Genomic DNA, 23,493 nt, shown 5'->3' with positions numbered 1-23,493 from the left:
GGAGCCGGGGAGGCACAGGCCCCACTCCCTGCCTCAGGCCCTCACCGGATAAGCCCATCCTCAGCAGCGCTCCAGAATGTGTTGGGCCACATGGGCGCCGTGGCGATGCGTTTCACCCGGTTTGTGTGGTCTCCAAACATGTGGATCGTCTCCTTTACTGTCAGGTCGTGGACATGCACCTTGGAGTCAGCTGCCCCTGTGATCAAGATGCGGTCCCCAGCGTGAGGCAGGAACTGCTTGGGAGAGATTGAAGAAGAGGTTGGCAGGTGGTGGGGCTAGGCCACGGAAGGAGACCAGCCTGGATGTTAGCACCTTTTTTTCCCTCTCCACATCAGATAAGAAAACGAGCCCATCCAAGACAATCCGCCAAGAAAACTTTGGATCTCGAGCATCAGCCTGTAGGCCCAAAGGTCAAAATCAGGATGTACACCTTTATTTCGCCAGAGCGGTCCTGACCTAGGCCAAGCTGGACTACCTAAGGAACCCTCTTCCTCTGATTCTTCCCCAGGTAAGAGCTGAATGGATGATAATCATAGCTGTTACCACTTACTAAGCATTTACCATGTGCTAGACATCGAGCAGGTAATTTATCTTGTTAATATTTACAATAACCCCATTAAAAATTAAGGTTCGGTACTAGCATTCAGGAGGACTGTCAATTCAAACTCAAGTCTGACTCCTATATGCCTCATGATGGCTACTTAATAACCTGGGGGTTAAGAAATAAATTAGTCTTGAAATGAAAAGGACTTTCAGTGTTATAAGGGAGTGGGTGTTTTAAATTGGTTCAAATATTTCTGGAGAACAATCTGGCAATAGGTAAGAAACATAAAAACTATTTCTATCTTTTGACCTAAAACTTCCACTTCTGAGAAATAATTCTAAAAGAAAAAAGGGGCCTATGCAGAAATGCTCCAAGTAGCGCTCCTTATAATGGCAAGTGCTGGAAATGGCTCAAAAGTCAGAACTTGGGGAAGGGCTGAGCATCAGAAGAATACATCTTTATGTGGCCATTATTCAAAAGGACAACCCCATCATTCTGGTGAAGTTGAGAACAAAATATTCCAGATCACATATGGCAAGGTCAAAATAGCCACAAACATAACTTTGATTAATAATTTTTAAAACGTATACAGTTCTATCACCTAGTGTTGAGGAAGAAAAATATTCGGGTGTGGTGTTAGTTGAGTTATTCTCTTCTTTCTTAAGTTTGAAAGATTGAATTATCTTTTTTTCTTAGTTGAAAAGTTTCTCCCAGCCCACAACAAGGCTGAATGGGTGCTGGGGTCTGGGGGGGTGGGGGAGAGGGTGTTGACATTTTCCTGCATTTAAGTAGCTAAAGCCCCACTTGACTTTAACAATTCACTCTTTCCACATGCACTTCTCTAATAGCTCACCAGCATAAGGGCTAGATGACACAGATGGAATTTGATCATTTTTAGGGACAACTAGTAGTCTTTAATCCTGGCTGGAGACAACATATACCCCACGCGCAATAGAAATAAACAGGAGAACCCTTGGGAAGAGCTTGTGGCCACTGCCATACTCGTTCCACACCATAGATGCCACCAGGGGGAGCTCGTCGGTTAAATAAATAGATCTGTGGTGTTTTATTACCAGAAGAGAGAGGAACCCTTTTCTATACCTTTTTATAACAGAAGAGAAGGCTGAGAGTCTGTGAATATAAGTGCCTTGCCCAAGGTCTTACTATTAGGGAGTATCAAGGTCATTGTCCAATTCTGGTCTCTGAACTCAACATTTTGTTTTCTATGATGCCAAACTGATAGCTTAGGTCCCTTCCCCAGATCTGACCCCACAGATTTAAACTGGACCTAACACTTTTCAGGGGAGGAAAGCAGTCTCTGTTCATCATGCAAGAGGTCAATCAGCATTGTTCTGTCTCTCAAATCACAGAAATTCATCTAGGATTGGTCCCTGGAACAGGAGATGAGAATCAGAGCTTAGGAAAGAAGCTCTGATGAGTGAAATAAGTTGGTTTTGAGCTCTTGAATCTTCTTCTTCAGGTATCTTGTAATTCATCTTGATATTAATTAGGAAAACATTTCTTAGATTAGTGAGGCTTTCCAAAGGACAGCCTCACTCTCACATACATCCATTACAGAATTTCAGAGCTGGAAAGACTTAAAGGTCATTTCCTTCAGCCTTCAACCTAGCAGATGGAAGTGCCCAGTGAGGAATACCTCAGTGCTAGGACATTTACTACATCCTCAGAAGGCCCATTTTACCTTTTTCAAATATCTCTAAGCATTAGACAATCCTTTCCTTCATCAGGCCTACACTGGCTTCTGAAAACTTAAGTCACTATTCCTAGGTCTGTTTTCTGGGACCGAGAGGCACAAGTTTCATGTCACTTCCACGTAACAGGTCTTCAGAGGTCTGAAGTCCTTTAAGTCCCCTGCCTCCCCTCTTCTCAGCTCAACTCCCCTAGACCAACAATCAGAGACTCATTTCCTATGAAAAGTAGAACAGCTAAAATCACCTGTGACAGGTGCTTTTTAAATCAATCATCTCATTGAACTGTAATGTAACATCAGCGCTGTGGATTGCTACTTCCTTTTTTAGTTAAATTATTTATTTACTCATTTATTCATTAACGTGGGGGATTTTCCTTAGCTACTTCCTTTTTACAGATGGGTAAACAGGCCCAGAGGGGTCAGGTGATTTTCCCAGTTCACACAGCTTCCAAGGAGCAGATGAGGGAGTCAAACACAGGTCTGCCTGCTACTGAAGTTCATGCTCAGAACCATACCTCCCATCATCACCACTCACATAAGTATAAATTTATTTGGAGCTGGCCTCTTGGCTCTAAGAGAAGAAGCAGAGCATGGAAAAGAGACGGAATTTCAGGAATCACCAGCAGATGCTCAGATCACAAAGATGTCTGTGACCCCAGGGTATACATGGGACACACACATGCAAACACAACCACGTGCACAGCCCAGTCACACTGTCCACTTGCTTTGTGGCTTATCCTGCTCACCTTGACAGAAAAGATATTTGCAGTGTGTCCTGTGTGCATGGAAAGCAGCTTCTTGTGGTGCAGCGGGTCCCACACAATCGTGTGCTGGTCATCAGAACCAGAGGCCAGCAAGCTGCAAGTAGAGAGAAAGAACAGTTCTGACCTCTCCTCAAGTTCCTGCCCCCACTTCCTCTATCCCATGTTTCCCAGTTGATAAGGACTTAGGCTACACAGAACTTGAAGAACAGTAGATGTCACAGAATATAAGGTTATCTTGTAAACAGTGATTGATTCTCTTCTATTTTGTCCTGAGAATTTCTCATCATTCCTTAAATACAATAGCTTATTAAAAAAACAGGGTTTGGAAGGTCATTCAACTTTCCATCTATCTGGAATTCATTGTTTAACTGTGTATTGATAATGATGAACTAAACTTAAGTACATAGCACAGAGCAGCAGTCTCCACTCTTGGGTCCACTCTTTTCCTTAGATCTACAAAGAGGAAGGAAAGTCCCCTTCTCCCAACCTCCCCATACCACTCTCCAGCACCCCCTAGGTGTCAGAGCTCATACTTACTCTCCTTTCTCATTCCACTCCAGACAGTTGACACATCCTGAGTGACCCTGGGGGAGCAAATGGAGAGGGACAAGAAGAGAGTCAATTAGAGGTTCTCCTGGATCACTCAACATCAAGAAGTGGAAGTGAACAGGTAAAACAGCCTTTCTGTCATCAGTGTTTTCCAGGCGTATGTGAGTGACCAGGATTGAATTAAACTGCCTGGCATTTTACAATATATAAAGTACCTTCATATTCATGATCTCACTTGATACTGAACCCCTCTGAGCCATAAAGGGCAGATTTCATTGATCCTATTTTGCAGAAAAGTAAACTGAAGTTCAGATAATAGTAGTAGAAGTTATATCCAAACAAATTTCTGCTCCTACCACTAGAGGGGACATGTCAACAGTCCCTTCAAGGGACACCCCCTCAGCCACAGAAAATCTGGCAGAGGGCAACTGACTGAAAGGCAGCCGATTAGCTAGAAGGCTGATCTTCCATTCATTTGGCACATATTTAATTCATCGAGCACTTACTGCATGCCAGGTACTGTTCAGATGCTGGGGGCAGAGCAGTATACAAAATAAATCTTGTATTTAGATCTTCTGCAGCTTACTTCCAAGTAGGTGGACACTGGTATAGTGAGGTAAATTAAGCTTGGGGATTTGAATTGAGAGACATGGAGAAGTGAGGCAGTTAATGACAGATGCTGAAGTTGAAAGCATGTGCGGAGAGAAGTCATGGCAAAGCTAGAAATAAGAGGAAACAGAATCCATGGAAAGCAGAAGGTATGAAGTGGCAGAAACTAGTCTTACATGGGAGAAGGAGAGAACAAGTCACTTCCATTCCTGCACTCTGTTCTTTCTTTCCCTCACCCTCCCTCATTCCTAATGGCACCTTGATTTTCATTTCATTATCTGCCCAGCCCAAATCAGACCATGTGTAAGTTCACTGTCCTTTCCACAGTGATAGGCTCAGGAACTTAGATCTAAGCCAAATTGGACACGGCATTCACTTGGACACAGGTACTGGCTCAGAAATGAGCCTGTGACCCCAATCGGATGCAAGGGGACCAGTTGCTGGGAGTGTGTGGAAAAGGAGTTTTCTCATTTTCAGGAGAGAGTCTATGAAAGGGATGCCTTTCTTCCTCTGGATGCTGGGTGTCCTAATGTGACTCCGGGACTTGGGACCACGAGGGTAGCCAGCCTGAGAGTGAAATAAACAGAGAGAGGAAAGCCCAGCCAAGGGAATCACAGAAAAATGGAGCCAAAGTGACCAGAGTAACCAACCCTGATGCCTACCCTACTCCTGGGCTTCCAGTCATTATTGTTTAAGGTCACTTGAGTTGGGCTGTTACCTGTGGCCCAGAGCATCCTGATTAACTCATTCTTCAGGTCGCAGTTTATCAGCACTTCCCTCAAGATGCCTTTCCCACCCTGTAAATCTGGGAAGGAGGCACATCCTTCCTGTGGGCTCCTCCTGCCACACTGTATTATGGCTCTGTGTTGACATGGTTATTTTGCTTCACCACACTGAGCTGCAGGGAAGTGGCCTCTGTGTACTGTGTTCACTATATCCTCTAGGCCAGGTACAGTGCCTGGCACATATCTGCTGCATAATGAACAAGTGAGTCCAGGGGGACTAGTGGGAAGAATCAAGAGACATGAACAAATCTAATTCCCTGACTCTCGAGGCAGAAGAGGCTTTTCCTCTGCCTTCTCCTTCCTTCTTACCCATTGTCCCAAAAAGATTCTCATTTGAGTTGATCCTCATTTCTTTCTGGGTTCTGCACTTAAATACATTATTGACACATTCATTCTGTTCAAACTCGCCAGACCACTTACTGACCTGAGGCTTCTCACTTTCCCACAGCACTTGGTGGACACCCCACACATGACTCTGTTCACTCTTTCTGGATCAGAATCATTTCTGTCCTCACCCCTCTCATTTTCCTACCAGGCTTTAAATTACTTGTGCCCAGGGCTCAGTCTTCAGTTTGCAACTTCCCAGAGTACCGAGGGCCTTGAACGAGTGCCACTTACTGAGGGTTTACAAAGAGCGAGGCACAGTACCTTGCACTTGGGGTAGGGAGAACAACGGCCCCCCTACAAACGTCCATGTCCTGATCCTCTGGAACCCATGAATATGTTATGGTAGGTGGCAAAAGGGACTTTGCAGATATGATTAAGGTTAAAATCCTCGAGGTGGGAAATTAGCCTAGATTATCCAGGTGAGCCCAATATAATCACACGAGTCCTTAAAATCAGTGAACGTTGGGACTTCCCTGGCATCCCAGTGGTTAAGACTTCGCCTTCCAATGCAGGGGGTGCAGGTTCGATCCTCGGTCAGGGAGCTAAGATCCCACATACCTCAGGGCCAAAAAACCAAAACATAAAACAGAAGCAATATTGTAACAAATTCAATAAAGACTTTAAAAATGGTCCACATCAAAAAAAAAAAAAAAAATCAGTGAACCTCTCCTGGCTGCAGAGAGTAGAGAGATGTAGGTGTGAAAGGGACTTGACCTGCTATTGCCAGTTCTGAAGATGGAAGAAGGGGGTCACGAGCGAAGAAATACAGCAATCTCTAGAAAGCGGGAATTGCAAGAAAACGGATTCTACTCTATAGCCTCCAGAAGGAGAATAGCCCTGTCAAGGGTTTAGCCTGGTGAGACCCATGGCAGACTTCCAACCTACAGAACTGTAAGATAATAAATTTGTGTTGTTTTAAGCCACTAAGTTTGTGGTAATTTGTTGTGGTAGCAATAGAAAACTAATACAGCATTCTACATCCATTATCTTAAGAAACAGGTATCGATTCACAGAAAGATAGACAAGATCAAAAGGCAGAGGGCTATGTACCAGATGAAGGAACAAGATAAAACCCCAGAAAAACAACTAAATGAAGTGGAGATAGGCAACCTTCCAGAAAAAGAATTCAGAATAATGATGGTGAAGATGATCCAGGACCTCGGAAAAAGAATGGAGGCAAAGATCGAGAAGATGCAAGAAATGTTCAACAAAGATCCAGAAGAATTAAAGAACAAACAAACAGAGATGAACAATACAATAATTGAAATGAAAAACACACTAGAAGGAATCAATACCAGAATAACTGAGGCAGAAGAACAGATAAGTGACCTGGAAGACAGAATGGTGGAATTCACTGCTGTGGAACAGAATAAAGAAAAAAGAATGAAAAGAAATGAAGACAGCCTAAGAAACCTCTGGGACAACATTAAATGCAACAACATTCGCATTATAGGGGTCTCAGAGGGAGAAGAGAGAGAGAAAGGACCATAGAAAATATTAGAAGAGATTATAATCGAAAACTTCCCTAACATAGGAAAGGAAATAGCCACGCAAGTCCAGGAAGCGCAGAGTCCCAGGCAGGATAAACCCAAGGAGACACATAGTAATCAAATTGGCAAAAATTAAAGACAAAGAAAAATTATTGAAAGCAGCAAGGGAAAAAACGACTCCCCTAGGAGTTCCCAAGGGAACTCCCATAAGGTTAACAGCTGATTTCTCAGCAGAAACTCTACAAGCCAGAAGGGAGTGGCATGATATACTTAAAGTGATGAAAGGGAAGAACCTACAACCAAGATTACTCTACCCAGCAAGGATCTCATTCAGATTTGATGGAGAAATCAAATGCTTTACAGACAAGCGAAAGTTAAGAGAATTCAGCACCACCAAACCAGCTCTACAACAAATGCTAAAGGAACTTCTCTAAGTGGGAAACATGAGAGAAGAAAAGGACCTACAAAAACAAACCCAAAACAATTAAGAAAATGATAATAGGAACATACATATTGATAATTACCTTAAATATGAATGGATTAAATGCTCCAACCAAAAGATACAGGCTTGCTGAATGGATACAAAAACAAGACCCATATATGTGCTGTCTACAAGAGACCCACTTCAGACCTAGGCACACATACAGACTGAAAGTGAGGGGATGGAAAAAGATAGTCCATGCAAATGGAAATCAAAAGAAAGCTGGAGTAGCAATACTCATATCAGATAAAATAGACTTTAAAATAAAGACTGTTACAAGAGACAAGGAAGAACAGTACACAATGATCAAGGGATCAATCCAAGAAGAAGATATAATAATTATAAATATATATGCACCGACATAGGAGCACCTCAATACATAAGGTAACTGCTAATAGCTATAAAAGAGGAAATTGGGGCTTCCCTGGTGGCTCAGTGGTTGAGAGTCCGCCTGCCGATGTGGGAGATGCGGGTTCGTGCCCCAGTGCCCCAGTCTGGATCCCACGTGCCGCGGAGCGGCTGTGCCCGTGAGCCATGGTCGCTGGGCCTGCGCGTCTGGAGCCTGTGCTCCGCAACGGGAGAGGCCACAGCAGTGAGAGTCCCGCATACCGCAAAAAAAAAAAAAAGAGGAAATCGACAGTAACACAATAATAGTGGGGGACTTTAACACCTCACTTACACCAATGGACAGATCATCCAGACAGAAAATTAATAAGGAAACGCAAGCTTTAAATGACACAATAGACCAGATAGATTTAATTGATATTTATAGAACATTCCATCCAAAAACAGATTACACTTTCTTCTCAAGTGTGCACGGAACATTCTCCAGGAGAGATCACATCTTGAGTCACAAATCAAGCCTCAGTAAATTTAAGAAAATTGAAATCATATCAAGCATCTTTTCTGACCACAATGCTATGAGATTAGAAATCAATTTCAGGGAAAAAAAAGGTAAAAAACACAAACACATGGAGGCTAAACAATATATTACTAAATAACCAAGAGATCACTGAAGAAATCAAAGAGGAAATCAGAAAATACCTGGAGACAAATGACAATGAAAACAGGACAATCCAAAACCTATGGGATATGGCAAAAGCAGTTCTAAGAGGGAAGTTTATAGCTATACAAGCCTACCTCAAGAAACAAGAAAAATCTCAAATAAACAATCTAACCTTACACCTAAAGGAACTAGAGAAAGAAGAACAAACAAAACCCAAAGTTAGCAGAAGGAAAGAAATTATCAAGATCAGAGCAGAAATAAATGAACTAGAAACAATAGCAAAGATCAATAAAACTAAGAGCTGGTTCGTTGAGAAGATAAGCAAAATTGATAAACCATTAGCCAGACTCATCAAGAAAAAGAGGGAGAGGACTCAAATCAATAAAATCAGAAATGAAAAAGGAGAAGTTACAACAGACACCACAGAAATACAAAGCATCCTAAGAGACTACTACAGGCAACTCTATGCCAATAAAATGGACAACCTGGAAGAAATGGACAAATTCTTAGAAAGGTATAACCTTCCAAGACTGAACCAGGAAGAAACAGAAAATATGAACAGACCAATCACAAGTAATGAAATTGCAACTGTCATTAAAAATCTTCCAACAAACAAAAGTCCAGGACCAGATGGCTTCACAGGTGAATTCTATCAAACATTTAGAGAAGAGCTAACACCCATCCCTCTCAAGCTCTTCCAAAAAATTGCAGAGGAAGGAACACTCCCAAACTCATTCTATGAGGCCACCATCACCCCGATACCAAAACCAGACAAAGATACTACAAAAAAAGAAAATTACAGACCAATATCACTGATGAATATAGATGCAAAAATCCTCAACAAAATACTAGCAAACAGAATCCAACAACACATTAAAAGGATCATACACCATGATCAGGTGGGATTTATCCCAGGGACGCAAGGATTCTTCAATATATGCAAATCAATCAATGTGATACACCATATTAACAAACTGAAGAATAAAAACCACATGATCATCTCAATAGATGCAGGAAAAACTTTTGACAAAATTCAACACCCATTTATAATAAAAACTCTCCAGAAAGTGGGCATAGAGGGAACCTATCTCAACATAATAAAGGCCATATACGACAAACCCACAGCAAACATTATTCTCAATGGTGAAAAACTGAAAGCATTTCCTCTAAGATCAGGAACAAGACAAGGGTGTCCACTCTCACCACTATTATTCAACATAGTTTTGGAAGTCCTAGCCATGGCAATCAGAGAAGAAAAAGAAATAAAAGGAATACAAATTGGAAAAGAAGAAGTAAAACTGTCACTGTTTGCAGATGACATGATACTATACATAGACAATCCTCAAGATGTCACCAGAAAACTACTAGAGCTAATCAATGAATTTTGTAAAGTTGCAGGATACAAAATTAATGCACAGAAATCTCTTGCATTCCTATACACTAATGATGAAAAATCTGAAAGAGAAATTAAGGAAACACTCTCATTTACCACTGCAACAAAAAGAATAAAATACCTAGGAATAAACCTACCTAAGGAGACAAAAGACCTGTATGCAGAAAACTATAACACTGATGAAAGAAATTAAAGATGATACCAACAGATGGAGAGATATACCATGTTCTTGGATGGGAAGAATCAATATTGTGAAAATGACTATACTAACCAAAGCAATCTACAGATTCAATGCAATCCCTATCAAATTATTAATGGCATTTTTCACAGAACTAGAACAAAAAATCTTAAAATTTGTATGGAGACACAAAAGACTCCAAATAGCCAAAGCAGTCTAGAGGGAAAAAAACAGAGCTGGAGGAATCAGACTCCCTGACTTCAGACTATACTACAAAGCTACAATAATCAAGACAATATGGTACTGACACAAAACCAGAAATATAGATCAATGGAACAAGATAGAAAGCCCAGAGATAAACCCACGCACCTATGGTCAACTAATCTATGACAAAGGAGGCAAGGACATACAATGGAGAAAAGACAGTCTCTTCAATAAATGGCGCTGGGAAAATTGGACAGCTACATGTAAAAGAATGAAATTAGAACACTCCCTAACACCATACTCAAAAATAAACTTAAAATGGATTAGAGACCTAAATGTAAGACTGGACACTATAAAACTCTTAGAGGAAAACTTAGGAAGAACACTCTGACATAAATCACAGCAAGATCTTTTTTGATCCACCTCCTAGAATAATGGAAATAAAAACAAAAATAAACAATGGGACCTAATGAAACTTAAAAGCTTTTGCACAGCAAAGGAAAACATAAACGAGACGAAAAGAGAACCCTCAAAATGGGAGAAAATATTTGCAAACGAATCAACAGACAAAGGATTAATCTCCAAAATATGTAAACAGCTCATGCAGCTCAATATTAAAACCTAAATAGATATTTCTCCAAAGAAGACATACAGGTGGACAAGAAGCACATGAAAAGCTGCTCAACATCACAATTATTAGAGAAATGCAAATCGGAACTACAATGAGGTATCACCTCACACCAGTTAGGATGGGCATCATCAGAAAATGTACAAACAACAAATGCTGGAGAGGGTGTGGAGAAAAGGGAACCCTCTTGCACTGTTGGTGGGAATGTAAATTAATACAGCCACTATGGAGAACAGTTTGGAGGTTCCTTAAAAAACTAAAAATAGAATTACATATGACCCAGAAATCCCACTACTGGGCATATACCCAGAGAAAACCATAATTCAAAAAGACACATGCACCCCAATGTTCATTGCAGCACTATTTACAATAGCCAGGTCATGGAAGCAACCTAAATGCCCATCGACAGACAAATGGATAAAGAAGATGTGGTACATATATACAATGGAATATTACCTGGCCATAAAAAGGAACGAAATTGGGTCATTTGTAGAGACATGGATGGATCTAGAGACTGTCATACAGAGTGAAGTAAGTCAGAGGAGAAAAACAAATATCATATATTAACACATATATGTGGAACCTAGAAAAATGGTACAGATGAACTGGTTTGCAGGGCAGAAATAGACACACAGATGTAGAGAACAAATGTATGGCCACCAACAGGAGAAAATGGCGGGGAGGTGGAGTGATGAATTGGGAGAACAAACATATGGACACCAAGGGGGGAAAGCGGCAGGGGGTGGTGGTGGTGGTGTGCTGAATTGGGCGATTGGTTGACATGTATACACTAATGTGTATAAAATGGATGACTAATAAGGACCTGCTGTATAAAAAAATTAAATTAAATTAAAAAATTAACTAACTTCTAACTTGAATGATCATCTATATTCTAGAAATACAATGTGAATGTCAAAAAAAAAGAAACAGGTATCATTACTCATTTCATGGATAAGAAAAACAACGCTCAGAGAGGTTAGGTAATCTGCTGCGATACTGTGATTTATATATATATTTATACTTAAGAAAGATATATTTAGTCTTCATTCTTACTTCTGGCACAGAGTTCCTAAAACCCTTGGAATTTCCTAAGTAATAAGAGTGATAAAGGTTTCGTGATATTCATAACAAACCTCTTTCAACTAACACCTGAGGTTTATGTTAATGAAGTGATTTTTGGAAAGCACCTAAGGATGGAGAACCAAACATATGATTGGAGGGCGGGAACTTTCAGTCCCACCTCCCTGACTTCCAGGGAGGGGAGAGGGACTGGAGGTTGAACTGATCACCAATGGTCAATGATTTAATCAACCATGCCAATGTGAAGAAAAAGCAAAAAGGACAGGGTTCAGAGAGTTTCTGTGTTCGTACACATGTGAAGATTTGGGGAGAGCGGCATATACCTTGCCCTATGCAGCTCTTTTATCTGGCTGTTCCTCAATTATACCCTTTTATAATAAATCGGTAATCTAGTAAGTAAAATGTTTCTGAGTTCTGTGAGTCACTTTAGCAAATTAATTGAACCAAAGGAGAAGGTGTTTGGAACCTCTAATCTATAGCCAGTTGGTCCAAAGCACAGGTGACAACCTGGATTTGCCACTGCCGTCTGAAGTAGGTGTTGGGGGTAGGGAACAGCAGGGCAGTCTTGTAGGACTGAACCTTTAACCTGTGGGATCTGATGCTATCTCCAGGTAGATCCTGTCAGAATTGAGTTACATCGTAGGGAACCCAGCTGGTAGCAGCGAGTTGCTTGGTGGTGTAAACAAACAAACAAACACCCCCCCCCACACACATGTTAGACATGGCTAATGTGGCACAGCTAGTAGTGGTATCAGGAAGCATTTTAACTCAAGAGCTCAGGCTCTTAAGCACTGTCTGAGATGTATTAATGCTTCCAGAACTACTGTATTTGTCCTCAAATCAGTAGCCCATCCAAAGTATAGAAGACAGACCACAGTAGACAAATATGATATTTATGATTCATTTTTACATAGCAAAAAAATAGCTCAGAGGCAGGTAAGTTGGAGAAAGTGTAGAGAGAAAGCCCAAACCAGATTCTACATAAATACAAAGTAACTATTGACAAAAAACATTAATAAAGGGCTCCATAAGTTAGAATGTATGTTTGGGAAGCTAATTTACAAGGCACAGCCTGTTTAAGAGGACTTGTTCTGGACTTGATAAATAAGGCTGGCTTAGATTAGGTACACGATCTATAATTACACTGACAAATACAATGGAAGAAAATATGCCTATGACATATCAGAATTAAACACTGGGTAAAAAGGGGAGAAAACCTCAAACTTTAAAGGAACAGAGAGGAGGGACTGTTTACAGATGGCTCCTAAAGAGGAATAGACCTCTGTGTGCCTCCCTGGAACCCAGGAAATGTTTCCACTTAGGGTGAGCCTTCCACACCAGGGATCTGGAGAAAACAGAAAGTGCACAGAGAAAGTACCTGGAATAAAAGCTACAAATCTCACTTAAGTTAAAAATTACAACCCCTTACTTCCTACTTAACTTTATTAAATATTGATTATAATTACTATTTATTATAAGTTCCTATACATTTCTAGGTAGCATGGTATACAGGAGGAAAAGGAGGCAGGGAGAAGCGTTTTACCACTGACACTGCTTAGAATTGTAGGTGCATAATGATAAAAAGCAAATGGACTTTTAGGTGGTTTTCTTACTGCTTTTAAATTCCTTACAGACCATGCACCCCCTTACAAGCCTGCACTACTGCCCCCAATTTGGCATGCCACTGCTAGGTAGAATACTAGCTATTAATATACCTGATCTCATTATCACTCCCTTTTTACAGGTGAGACCAAGTCTCAGAGATATTAAATAACTTAGCCAGGGTCACACAAATTGTAAACACCAGAGCCCGGATAGGAACGCAGGTCCATATGACTCCAAAGTATTTCTCTGGCTGTGCTGGATTACCTCAAATGTCACCCTTATTCCCACCTGTATTAAAAAGAGATCTCACTGCTGCCATCACTGTAGAGAACTGTTTGTCAGTCTGATATAAAGTTAAGCTTATATCCACTCTATGACCCAGCAATTCCATTCCTTAGGTATTCACTTAAGGGAAATGAAAACATTTGTCCATCTAAAGACTGGTATAAGAATATCCATAGATGCTTTAATTTTTAAAGCCCCACACTGGAAATAACCCAAATGATCATCAACAGGAGAATGAATACACGAAAGTAGTGTACTCCTACAGTGTAATCCTACTCAGAAATAAAAAGGAACTACCCATAGATACATGCAGCCACATGGATGAAACTCAAAAAACATCATGATAAGCAAAAGAAGCCAAACACAAAAATATGTATACTATATAATTCCATTTACAGAAAGTATATGAACAGGCAAAACTAATCTATGGAGACAGAAGCCAAAATGTGGTTGCTCTGAGGTAGGAGTGTTGACTGGAAAGGACACCATGGGAACTTCCAGGGTGATGGAAGTATTCTCTATCTTGTCGTGGGTGGTAGTTACTCAAGTGCCAAAACTCATCTAACTCAACACTTGAGACCTACGCACTTTATTTTTATGTAAATCATACCTCAATAAAGAGAGGGAAGAAACAAGGTAGTAATAATAATAGTGATAGTGGTAGCTGATATATAATAAGCGCTATCTCACCATCTACCAGGAACAATACTGTGCCCTTCATTTATGCTCTGAGTTAAACTTTACAACTACCTTGTGATGGAAACACCACTACTATTCTCATTTTTCAGATGAGGAAAAGGTTAATACCCCATACTGTATAAACAGTATAGTAAGAATGTGAATTCATGTCTGACAGATTCCAGAACTTGGCTCTTAACCATGGTGTCATATTGCCTTTTTAATTAATTAATTTTAAAATATTATTTTACAATCTACTTTAAAAAAATTTTATTTATTTATTTTTATTTTTGGCTGCATTGTTGGGTCTTCATTGCTGCGCGGGCTTTCTCTGGTTGTGGCGAGCAGGGGCTATTCTTCTTTGCAGTGCGTGGGCTTCTCATTGTGGTGGCTTCTATTTTGCAGAGCGTGGGCTCTAGGCGTGCAGGCTTCAGTAGTTGTGGCACATGGGCTCTAGAGCACAGGCTAAGTAGTTGTGGCGCATGTGGGATCTTCCTGGACCAGGGCTCGAACCCGTGTTCCCTGCATTGGCAGGCAGATCCTTAACCACTGTGCCACCAGGGAAGCTCCATTTTGGCTTTTTAAATTTCGGGGTATTTCCCTCAAAACCTAAACGCCTGCTATGTGTCTGCCAGTACTGTACTGGATCAGAGAGATATAACTGAGTCAGACAGACACATCTCCTGTCCTCTGGAGGAGCTGATGAGGTTTTGTTTTCTCCTCCTCTTCTCCAAACTTATAACATTAGCCTTTCCCCATGTTATTATGATCTCATAAGCATCACTTCAAATGGTTATAGAATATTCCTCCAAAGTTTAAACTATATTCATCTCTACCTTAGTATTGTACACTTAGATGAGTTCCAATTTTGGTGAGTTGATGTATTTTAATTAATTAATTAATTTATTTATTTATTGGCTGTGCCATGCAGTATGTGGGATCTTAGTTTCTTGACCAGAGATCAAACCCGTGCCCCTTGCATTGGAAGTGCAGATTCTTAACCACTGGACTGCCAGGGAAGTCCTGAGTTAAAAGTCCAGTGGGGGCTTCCCTGGTGGCGCAGTGGTTGAGAGTCCGCCTGCCGATGCAGGGGACACGGGTTCGTGCCCCGGTCCGGGAAGATCCCACATGCCGCGGAGCGGCTGGGCCCGTGAGCCGTGGCCACTGAGCCTGCGCGTCCGGAGCCTGTGCTCCGCAACGGGAGAGGCCACAACAGTGAGAGGCCCGCGTACCACAAAAAAAAAAAAAAAAAGTCCAGTGGGAAAAGACCATTTACAGGTGACTGGGCAACCCAGACTAGGCACAAAGTCATGATTCTTTGCATTTGACTGGAAATATATACAGTCTGTGTTGTAACGTTAGGTACAGCCAACGCTGCTCAGGAGCTCTGCTGTGCAGTCACGGTGTGGAGAAGTATATTAAAATAAGAAACATTATTAATTAATACAATTTAGGAGACAACAATCTATCAAAATGTAGGACCTACAGGGAAAAAAATAATAAAGGTCATTCTTGATAGGGGAAAAAGTTGGGACACACTGCATTAAGGGAATAAGAAAAGAGAAGCAAAGAGCTAGGAAGTCTGCCAACCAATGTGTATCCTGGCATAACCCAAAGGACTGGAGATCCTTTTGTCCAGATTTATTCTTTTACAAGAGGAAGCTGGGTCACACATATGAGGCAGAATTGTAAAGTGAAAGAACGGTCTGGGTTCAGCTCTAGCTTGGCCTCTTTCTAGGTGTATGGGCAGTCACTTAAGATGCCCAGAGCCTCAGATATTTCACTGGGAAATGGAGATGATGATAATGTCATCCCGACAAGATCACTGTGGAGATCAAATGATGTAATATATGCAAGGTGCCTATAGCACACTTTGGTAAATGCTGGCTCCCATTCGTGGAACTCATCTTCAGGTATCTTCTCTTGCCAACCTCTGTGTGTTCTTCCAGATCCGACTCTCAAAGACCCCTCCACATGGCCAGAATACTCACAAAGGGTATACATCTTGAACAACTGGACTCCTTCCTATTTACTAACTTTTTCTAAAGGGTTATTTCTGCAGCTATTAAATTGTTACCCTAAGCTCTGACCAAACGGACAACTCATTTATTCCACACCCATTAGGTATAAGGCACTGGGAGAAAAGGGAATAGACAGTAGAATAAACAAAGACAGGTCCATGTCTATGGTGACATGAGACTAAGGTCTACCATAAAAGAAGAAGGAGAGAGGTACCAAAAAAACCCAGAAGACAGGAGCATCAGGCTTTAAGAGCAAGATTAAACGATCTTTGAGGACATAGTCTAGCTTGGAGATAACTGTGGCCCAGTTTGCATGGATACATGTAAGGGCCCTCTCTTAACTGCAACCCAAACCACATACATGTTTAACATACCCACTGACTTCAGACCTAAACGTTTGTATAATGAAGTTCCACTGAAAAGATCAATGCCAAAGAGCATGAGAGTTAGAGATGTTCAGTGGACCCTCCACAGGAAATGCCAACTCGGAAAGAGAGGAAACAGATGGCCATGTGCTTCTCTATAACTCCTTGACAGTGTGAATATGAGTCTGAGCAAGGAAGATTTAGATGAAAATCCAGCAAACATTAATTAAGCATCTACTAAATGCCAGGGTAAGTGCTAAGCTGTTGCGTATATCAATTCATTTAAATTTCACAATACACGTGTTTATTAGCATGTATTGAGATTACATAGTTGTAATATGACAGAATGGAGTGAGTCCTGAAGGCAAATAAAACTCGACAATTCTTCACTTGCTCTCCATTCACTTAATGATTTGATAGTTATCTTAAAGGCAGAATGATCAGACTACCCAGACATCTCCATAACATCCTTTTGTTGCTTCTTTAACTTAGTTCAATGGTTTCTCAAATTTTAGTGTGCCTTAGAATTACTAAATGGAGCAATAAGAGTAACAAGAATAATTAAAACTTAGCTTACTATGTGTCAGGCCCTGTCCTAATTGCTTCACATAATTACCCTTCAAAATCCATTAAACTGTCCATAAAGGACAGTTAATGTGTTTTCATGTTCACAAGCTGTGTTTCCTTGAGCAAGTTCTTTAACCTCTCTGTGCTTCAGGTTTTATATCTCTAAAAAAGGAGATAATATACATAACCTCATAGGGTTGTTGTGGGAACCAATTCAATAGTCGTAAAGCACTGTGATAGCTGAGTAGCAAAACTGGAAATCAAATCCAAGTATGTTCTTTCCCTTGCACCATGATAATTCAAAACTTATAGTATAGCCTGATGTGAACTATGATTACTGGGGAAGGAAAAATCCTCCTAGAAGTCATGAAAAGGAATGATTTAAAATATATTTCAACTTCTATATGTTCTAGCTAAAAATCTAAGTATAAATATAGTGGGGCAAGTCAACAACCATAACTCATGTCAGAAAGTTTTTCCTTATGCTGACCTATATCTGCGGTCTATCCCTGCAAATTCTCTTTATTCATTCAATCTTTTTATTTGATTGATTGATCTTATTTTTATTTTTTATGTGCTAGGCACTCTTATACATGCAAAGGCTACAGTGCTAAATAAGATAGAGAACTCTAGTGGTGGGGGAGAGAAAAAAAATAAGCACAGGAATCAATAAAATGAGTTCAGATAGTGATAAACGCTATGTAGAAAATAAAACATGGTGACAGGTTATACTTTAGATACAGTGGTCGGGGAAAGCCTCTCTGATATAGCTATGTTTGAGGAGAAATTTTAATGCTGAGAAGGAAAAGCATGCCAGGCACAGGAAAGAAAAAGTACAAAGGTAGGAACGGGCTTGGTATGCTGTAGATACAGAATGAAGGTCAGTGTGGCTAGAACATAGTGGTAAAAGTGACAGAGTAAGGCAAGATAAGCTCAGGGAGGTGGCTAGAGGCAATATTCTAAGGGTGTCATAAAGGCCATAGCAAGAAGCTTCATGAGGCCAGGAACTGTGTTGTCTTATTTTCTGCTATATTCATCTCCCAGAGTCTAGAACATTTCTGGCATATTGTAGGCACTCAATATACGCTTGAACATATGACTGAAATAATGAATGACTCCCAGGTTCTGCCCTCTGGTGCTTAAGAGCATAAGTTTACTCCATCATCTCAAGCAGAGGTTGGCACTTTTTCTGTAAAGTGCCAGACAGTAAATATTTTGGGTTTTGCAGGCCATATGGTCTCTGTTATAACTACTCAATTCTGCTGTTGAATTACTAAGGCAGCCATAGACAATACATAAATGAATGAGTGTGGCTGTGTTCCAATAAAATTTTTTTTATAAAAATAAGTGGCTATACATTCAACCCAATCCCTATGAAAATCCCATCTGCCTTCTCTGAAGAAATTCACAAGCTGAACATAAACCTCATATGTAAATACAAGGGACCCAAAATAGCCAAAACAATCTTGAAAAAGAAAACAGAGTTAGAAAACTCACTTCCCAATTTCAAAAATTACTACAAAGCTACAGTAATCAAAACAATGTGGTACTGACATAAAGGACAGAAATTTAGATCAATGGGATAGAGTAACGAGTTCACAAACAAACCCTTACATTTATGTAAGGTTAACTGATTTCCGACAAGAGTGCCAAGACAATTCAATGAAAGAAAGAATAGTCTTTTCAACAAATGGTGCTGTAATAACAATATGCACATGCAAAAGAATGAAGCTGGGCCTCTGCATGACACCATATATAAAAATTAACCCAAAATGGATCAAAGATGTACACATAAGATCTAAAACTATAAAACTTTTAGAAGAAAACACAGGTGTAAATTTTTGTGACCTTGTATTAGGCAATGGTTTCTTAAATATGACACCAAAAGCATAAGTGACAAAAGAAAAAAAATAATTTGAACTTCATGAAAATTAAAAATTTGTGTGTCAAAAGCACTCTCAAGAAACTGAAAAAAACCCAGAGAATGAGAGAGAAAATTTCAAATCACATATCTGATAAGTGTTTATTATCTAGAACATACAAAGAACTCTTATGACTCAATGATAAAATGATAAATAACAATTTAAAAATGGGCAAAGGATCTGAATACATTCCTCCAGAGAAGAAGATATACAAATGGCCAATAAGCACATGAAAAGAAGCTCAACATCATTAGTCATTAGGGAAATGCAAATCAAGACCACAATGAAATACCACATCACACCCACTAGGATGACTATAATAAAAAAAGACAGATAATAAGTATTGGTAAGGGTATGGAGAAACTGGAACCCTTGTACATTTCCGGTGGGAATGTAAAATGGTGGTGCCACTTTGAAAAACAGTTTGGCAGTTCCTCAAAAAATTAAACCTGGAGTTGCCATATGACACAGCAATTCCACTCTTAGGTATATAACTAAGAGAACTGACAACATATGTCCATACAAAATTTTTTACACAAATTCTTCATAGCAGCAGTATTCATAATAGCCAAAAAGTGGAAACAAGCAAAATGTCCACTAACTGATGAGTGGATAAACAAAATGTGGTATAGCTATAGAATGGAATGTTATTTGGCCATAAAAAGGAATGAAGTATGATTCATGCTACAACATAGATAAATCTTGAAATTATCATACTAAGTGAAGGAAGTCAGATACAAAAAGCTACATATTGTATGATTCCATTTATATGAAGTGTCCAGAATAGGAAAATCCATAGAGACAGAAAATAGATTAGTGGTTGCCAGGGGTGGAGCCAGGGGTAGGGGATGGGGAGTAACTGCTAAAAGAGTTTCAATTTTGGGGTGATGAAAATGTCAGGAGTTAGGTAATGGTGATAGTTGTACAACTTCGTGAATATACTAAAACAAAACAAAAAACAAAAAAATGCTGAATTGTACACTTACATAAAATAAAAATGATCTTAAAAAACTAAGTCAACAAACAGGTGGCAAGCTGGATTTGGCCTGCAAGTCATAATTTGCTGACCCCTGATCTAAAGGATAGTTCTTGAAATCTCTCACAAAGTCAGATCTCTGCTCCATCTGTTTCTTACAGGCTATTTGATGAACTTGTTATCTAATTTACTTCTCTCAACTGATATTGTAATAAAACTCTGACAAGTCTTTGTTAGAATCAGGTTACACTATGAAACTGCCCTGGTCTACCATACTAATTATATTAAAAAAGAAAACCAATCTAGTTTGATATGACTTGTTTCTAGTGAATTTATGCTCAAATTATACAAGAAACAAAAAAGCCATCAAGCCAGTTGTGAAGGTGGGACATATAATGTTTTCAACTTGTTTAAGGACAATATTAAGAAAACAAATAAGGCAAGAGAATAAACCCACCAAGCCAAGAACCATTTGTTAAGCCCTTTAAAAAAGTAGACACATGGTTGAGGTGGAAAGAATGTGAACTCTAAAGCCAGACAGGCCTGAAATAAATCTTTTTTCTTTTCTTTTCTTTTTTTTTTTTTGCAGTACGCGGGCTTCTCACTGTTGTGGCCTCTCCTGCTGCGGAGCACAGGCTCTGGACGCGTAGGCTCAGCGGCCATGGCTCACGGGCCCAGCCGCTCCGCGGCATGTGGGATCTTCCCGGACCGGGGCACGAACCCGTGTCCCCTGCATCGGCAGGCGGACTCTCAACCATTGCGCCACCAGGGAAGTCTCCCCTGAAATAAATCTTATTAATCTTATTTCTACCACTTATGTGACCTTGCAAGTGCTGTTTTACTCTCCTTATTTGTAAAGTGAGGTTACTTTCCTCTCCTTCTCTCTACCTCTCAGTGTTAATGCCTAACACTATGCCAAGAAATCCACAAGTGGAAGAAATAGAATGGATCAAAGTGAGATTAGAACTTTAAGGTGGACTTTGAAAACCATAGGGATGTTGAAAGCAAGTACCACCTGCCTCCGAAGTGAGGACTGCAGGCCACAAACTGAAATCGCAGGATATTTGGCTCCTGTCTGGTTATGACAATAAAACTCACTGAGACAAGATGAGCTAGAGCATATAACTAAAGGGGATGTGAAATGCTCAGCAAAGATGTCCAAGGAATACAGAGAAGTAGTTTGGTCTATATACCAGAACACCTTAGAATTACCCTAATCAACATTAAACTTAAATCCTCTAATCTCAACCTCCCTCAGGCCCTCTTACTCAGTTGCTGCCACTACAACACTTCTTTATATTTTCTTAATGAACATTTTTAACTCTCTATTTTGAAACAATTTCAAACATATAAAAAGGTACAAGAATAGTACAAAAACACCCATATATACCTTTCCCCTATTTCATTAACTGCTAACATTTCTTTCTCTCCCCCCCTCCTCTTTCTTTCTCTCTCTCTCTCTACACACACACACACACACACACACACACACACACACACACACACACTTTTTTCTTGAACCATTTGAGAATAAGTTACAGACCTCAAGACCCTTTACCTACTTAAATTTCCGTGTCAGGAAATTTGACACTGACACAATTATTATTCAATATACAGTCTATATTCACATTTCACCAACTGTCCCAATATTATCCCTTTGATTTTGCTGATCTAGGATCCAATCCAGGATCGCACACTGCATTTAGCTGCCATTTTCTTTTTAGTCTCCTTTAATCTGGAACAGTTCCTCAGTCCTTTGTTTTTTACGACATTGACATTTCTCAAGAATATGTCAGCTGTTCTGGAGAAATGTCTCTCAGTTTGGATTTGTCTGATTATTTCCTCGTGATTAGTTTTAGATAATGCATTTTGACAGAAATACCACCTAGGTGATTTTGTGTCCTCCTCAGTGCACACTATCAGGTGTCACCTGATGTTAAGGTGGTATCTACCAGGTTTCTCCACTCTAATGTTACTATTTTCCCCTTTGCTATCTGTGAGGAAATAGTTCTACATTGTGCAAACATCCTGTCCACCATCAAGTTTTCACCCAATTGTTCAATCATTCATTGATTATTCTTGCCTGAATCAATTACTGGTATGATGTGGTGTGACAGTTATAAAATGGTGATTTTTTCCAACTTTATCATTTCTTCATTTAGTGGTCAGCAATCTACTAGAATGAAGTGCTTTTCTCTCTCCCCACCCCTTCTTTCTCTCCCTCTCTTTCTTACCAGTGCAAAATCAGGTATTTTTTAATTCAGTGGGTTTTAATTCATTATTGTCATTATTCATTCTGATGCTCAAATTGTCATGGGTTTGGCCAGTAGCATGCCTTTCAAGCTGGCTTCTGTGTCCTTATGATATGTTCCTGTCATTTTTCTTTCTTTACTTTCTGTTGATCTTCTGCCACAAGATGTTGTAGGCTCATCTCGTATACTCGCTGTCCCAGACCTGAATCAGTTATTCCTCCAAGGACCCCTGGTTCTTTCTAGTGGGGAATGGTATTTAGAAACCAGTAACTCATGGCTATTGAGGTATCATTGCTTCTGGACCCTTTCAGAAGACAGAGCTGGAAATAATATATAAATTTATATTAAAATATATGTATTTTTAAACCATGAATTCAGGAATCCCCTGGCGGTCCATTGGTTAGGACTTGGCGCTTTCACTGCTGGGGCCCATGTTCAATCCCTGGTCGGGGAACTAAGATCCCACAAGCCACATGGCACAGCCAAAACAAACAAACAACCATGAATTCACAGAGATACTGCTAATTCCAATCCAATACCTCAAAGTTCTTCTGTTGCCTATTCCATATTTGAATTTCCCTTCTCCCATAGTGAGAAGGGAACGTCATTGGTATATTATATCAATATTATAAATATATTTATTATATATTAACTGATAAATTTATCCCAACAACACTGATATATTTACTCATTTGCTCAATCCTACAATACACACAAAATACTGATAGTTACAGAATTGCTATAGGAATACCTCTACAAATGACAAATTTACTAACTAGAGTTCAATCAAGATTTCTTTAGCTTGTCTTTAAAATACATACAAAGAATATTTATAGTCAAAGTACTGTGTCGAAAATTACTTGAGTTAGTTGGCAGCCCTTTCCCCATCTCTGCTGACTTAATTTTACTTTTTGAATGTGTAAAACCTCAAAGTGGTTATAAAATGAAAAACTCTACAAAAAGGTCCAGAAGGGTTATTCCCTTTTCTTTACCTCTCCACTTTATGCCTTCTG

The 23,493-nt window shown here is 39.9% G+C and overlaps 1 protein-coding gene across 2 annotated transcripts in view; it reads right to left on the bottom strand.

The window, feature by feature from the left end:
* The window catches only part of WDTC1 (WD and tetratricopeptide repeats 1), a 71,764-nt gene that overhangs the window by 16,825 nt on the left and 31,446 nt on the right, over positions 1-23,493 (bottom strand). The window contains exons 4-6 of one of the 2 annotated variants that reach the window (XM_060017099.1): positions 3,557-3,603; positions 3,002-3,113; positions 46-236 (exon numbers count right to left, since the gene is read on the bottom strand). In XM_060017099.1, the coding sequence (XP_059873082.1) occupies positions 46-236; positions 3,002-3,113; positions 3,557-3,603 (350 nt within the window). The remainder of the gene's footprint in view (positions 1-45; positions 237-3,001; positions 3,114-3,556; positions 3,604-23,493) is intronic. The other variant, XM_060017106.1, reaches the window with a different exon arrangement.

Source organism: Delphinus delphis, chromosome 1 (assembly GCF_949987515.2).
Source record: "Delphinus delphis chromosome 1, mDelDel1.2, whole genome shotgun sequence".
NCBI classification, from domain to species: Eukaryota; Metazoa; Chordata; class Mammalia; order Artiodactyla; family Delphinidae; genus Delphinus; species Delphinus delphis.
This window is presented reverse-complemented; position numbering and strand designations above follow the sequence as displayed.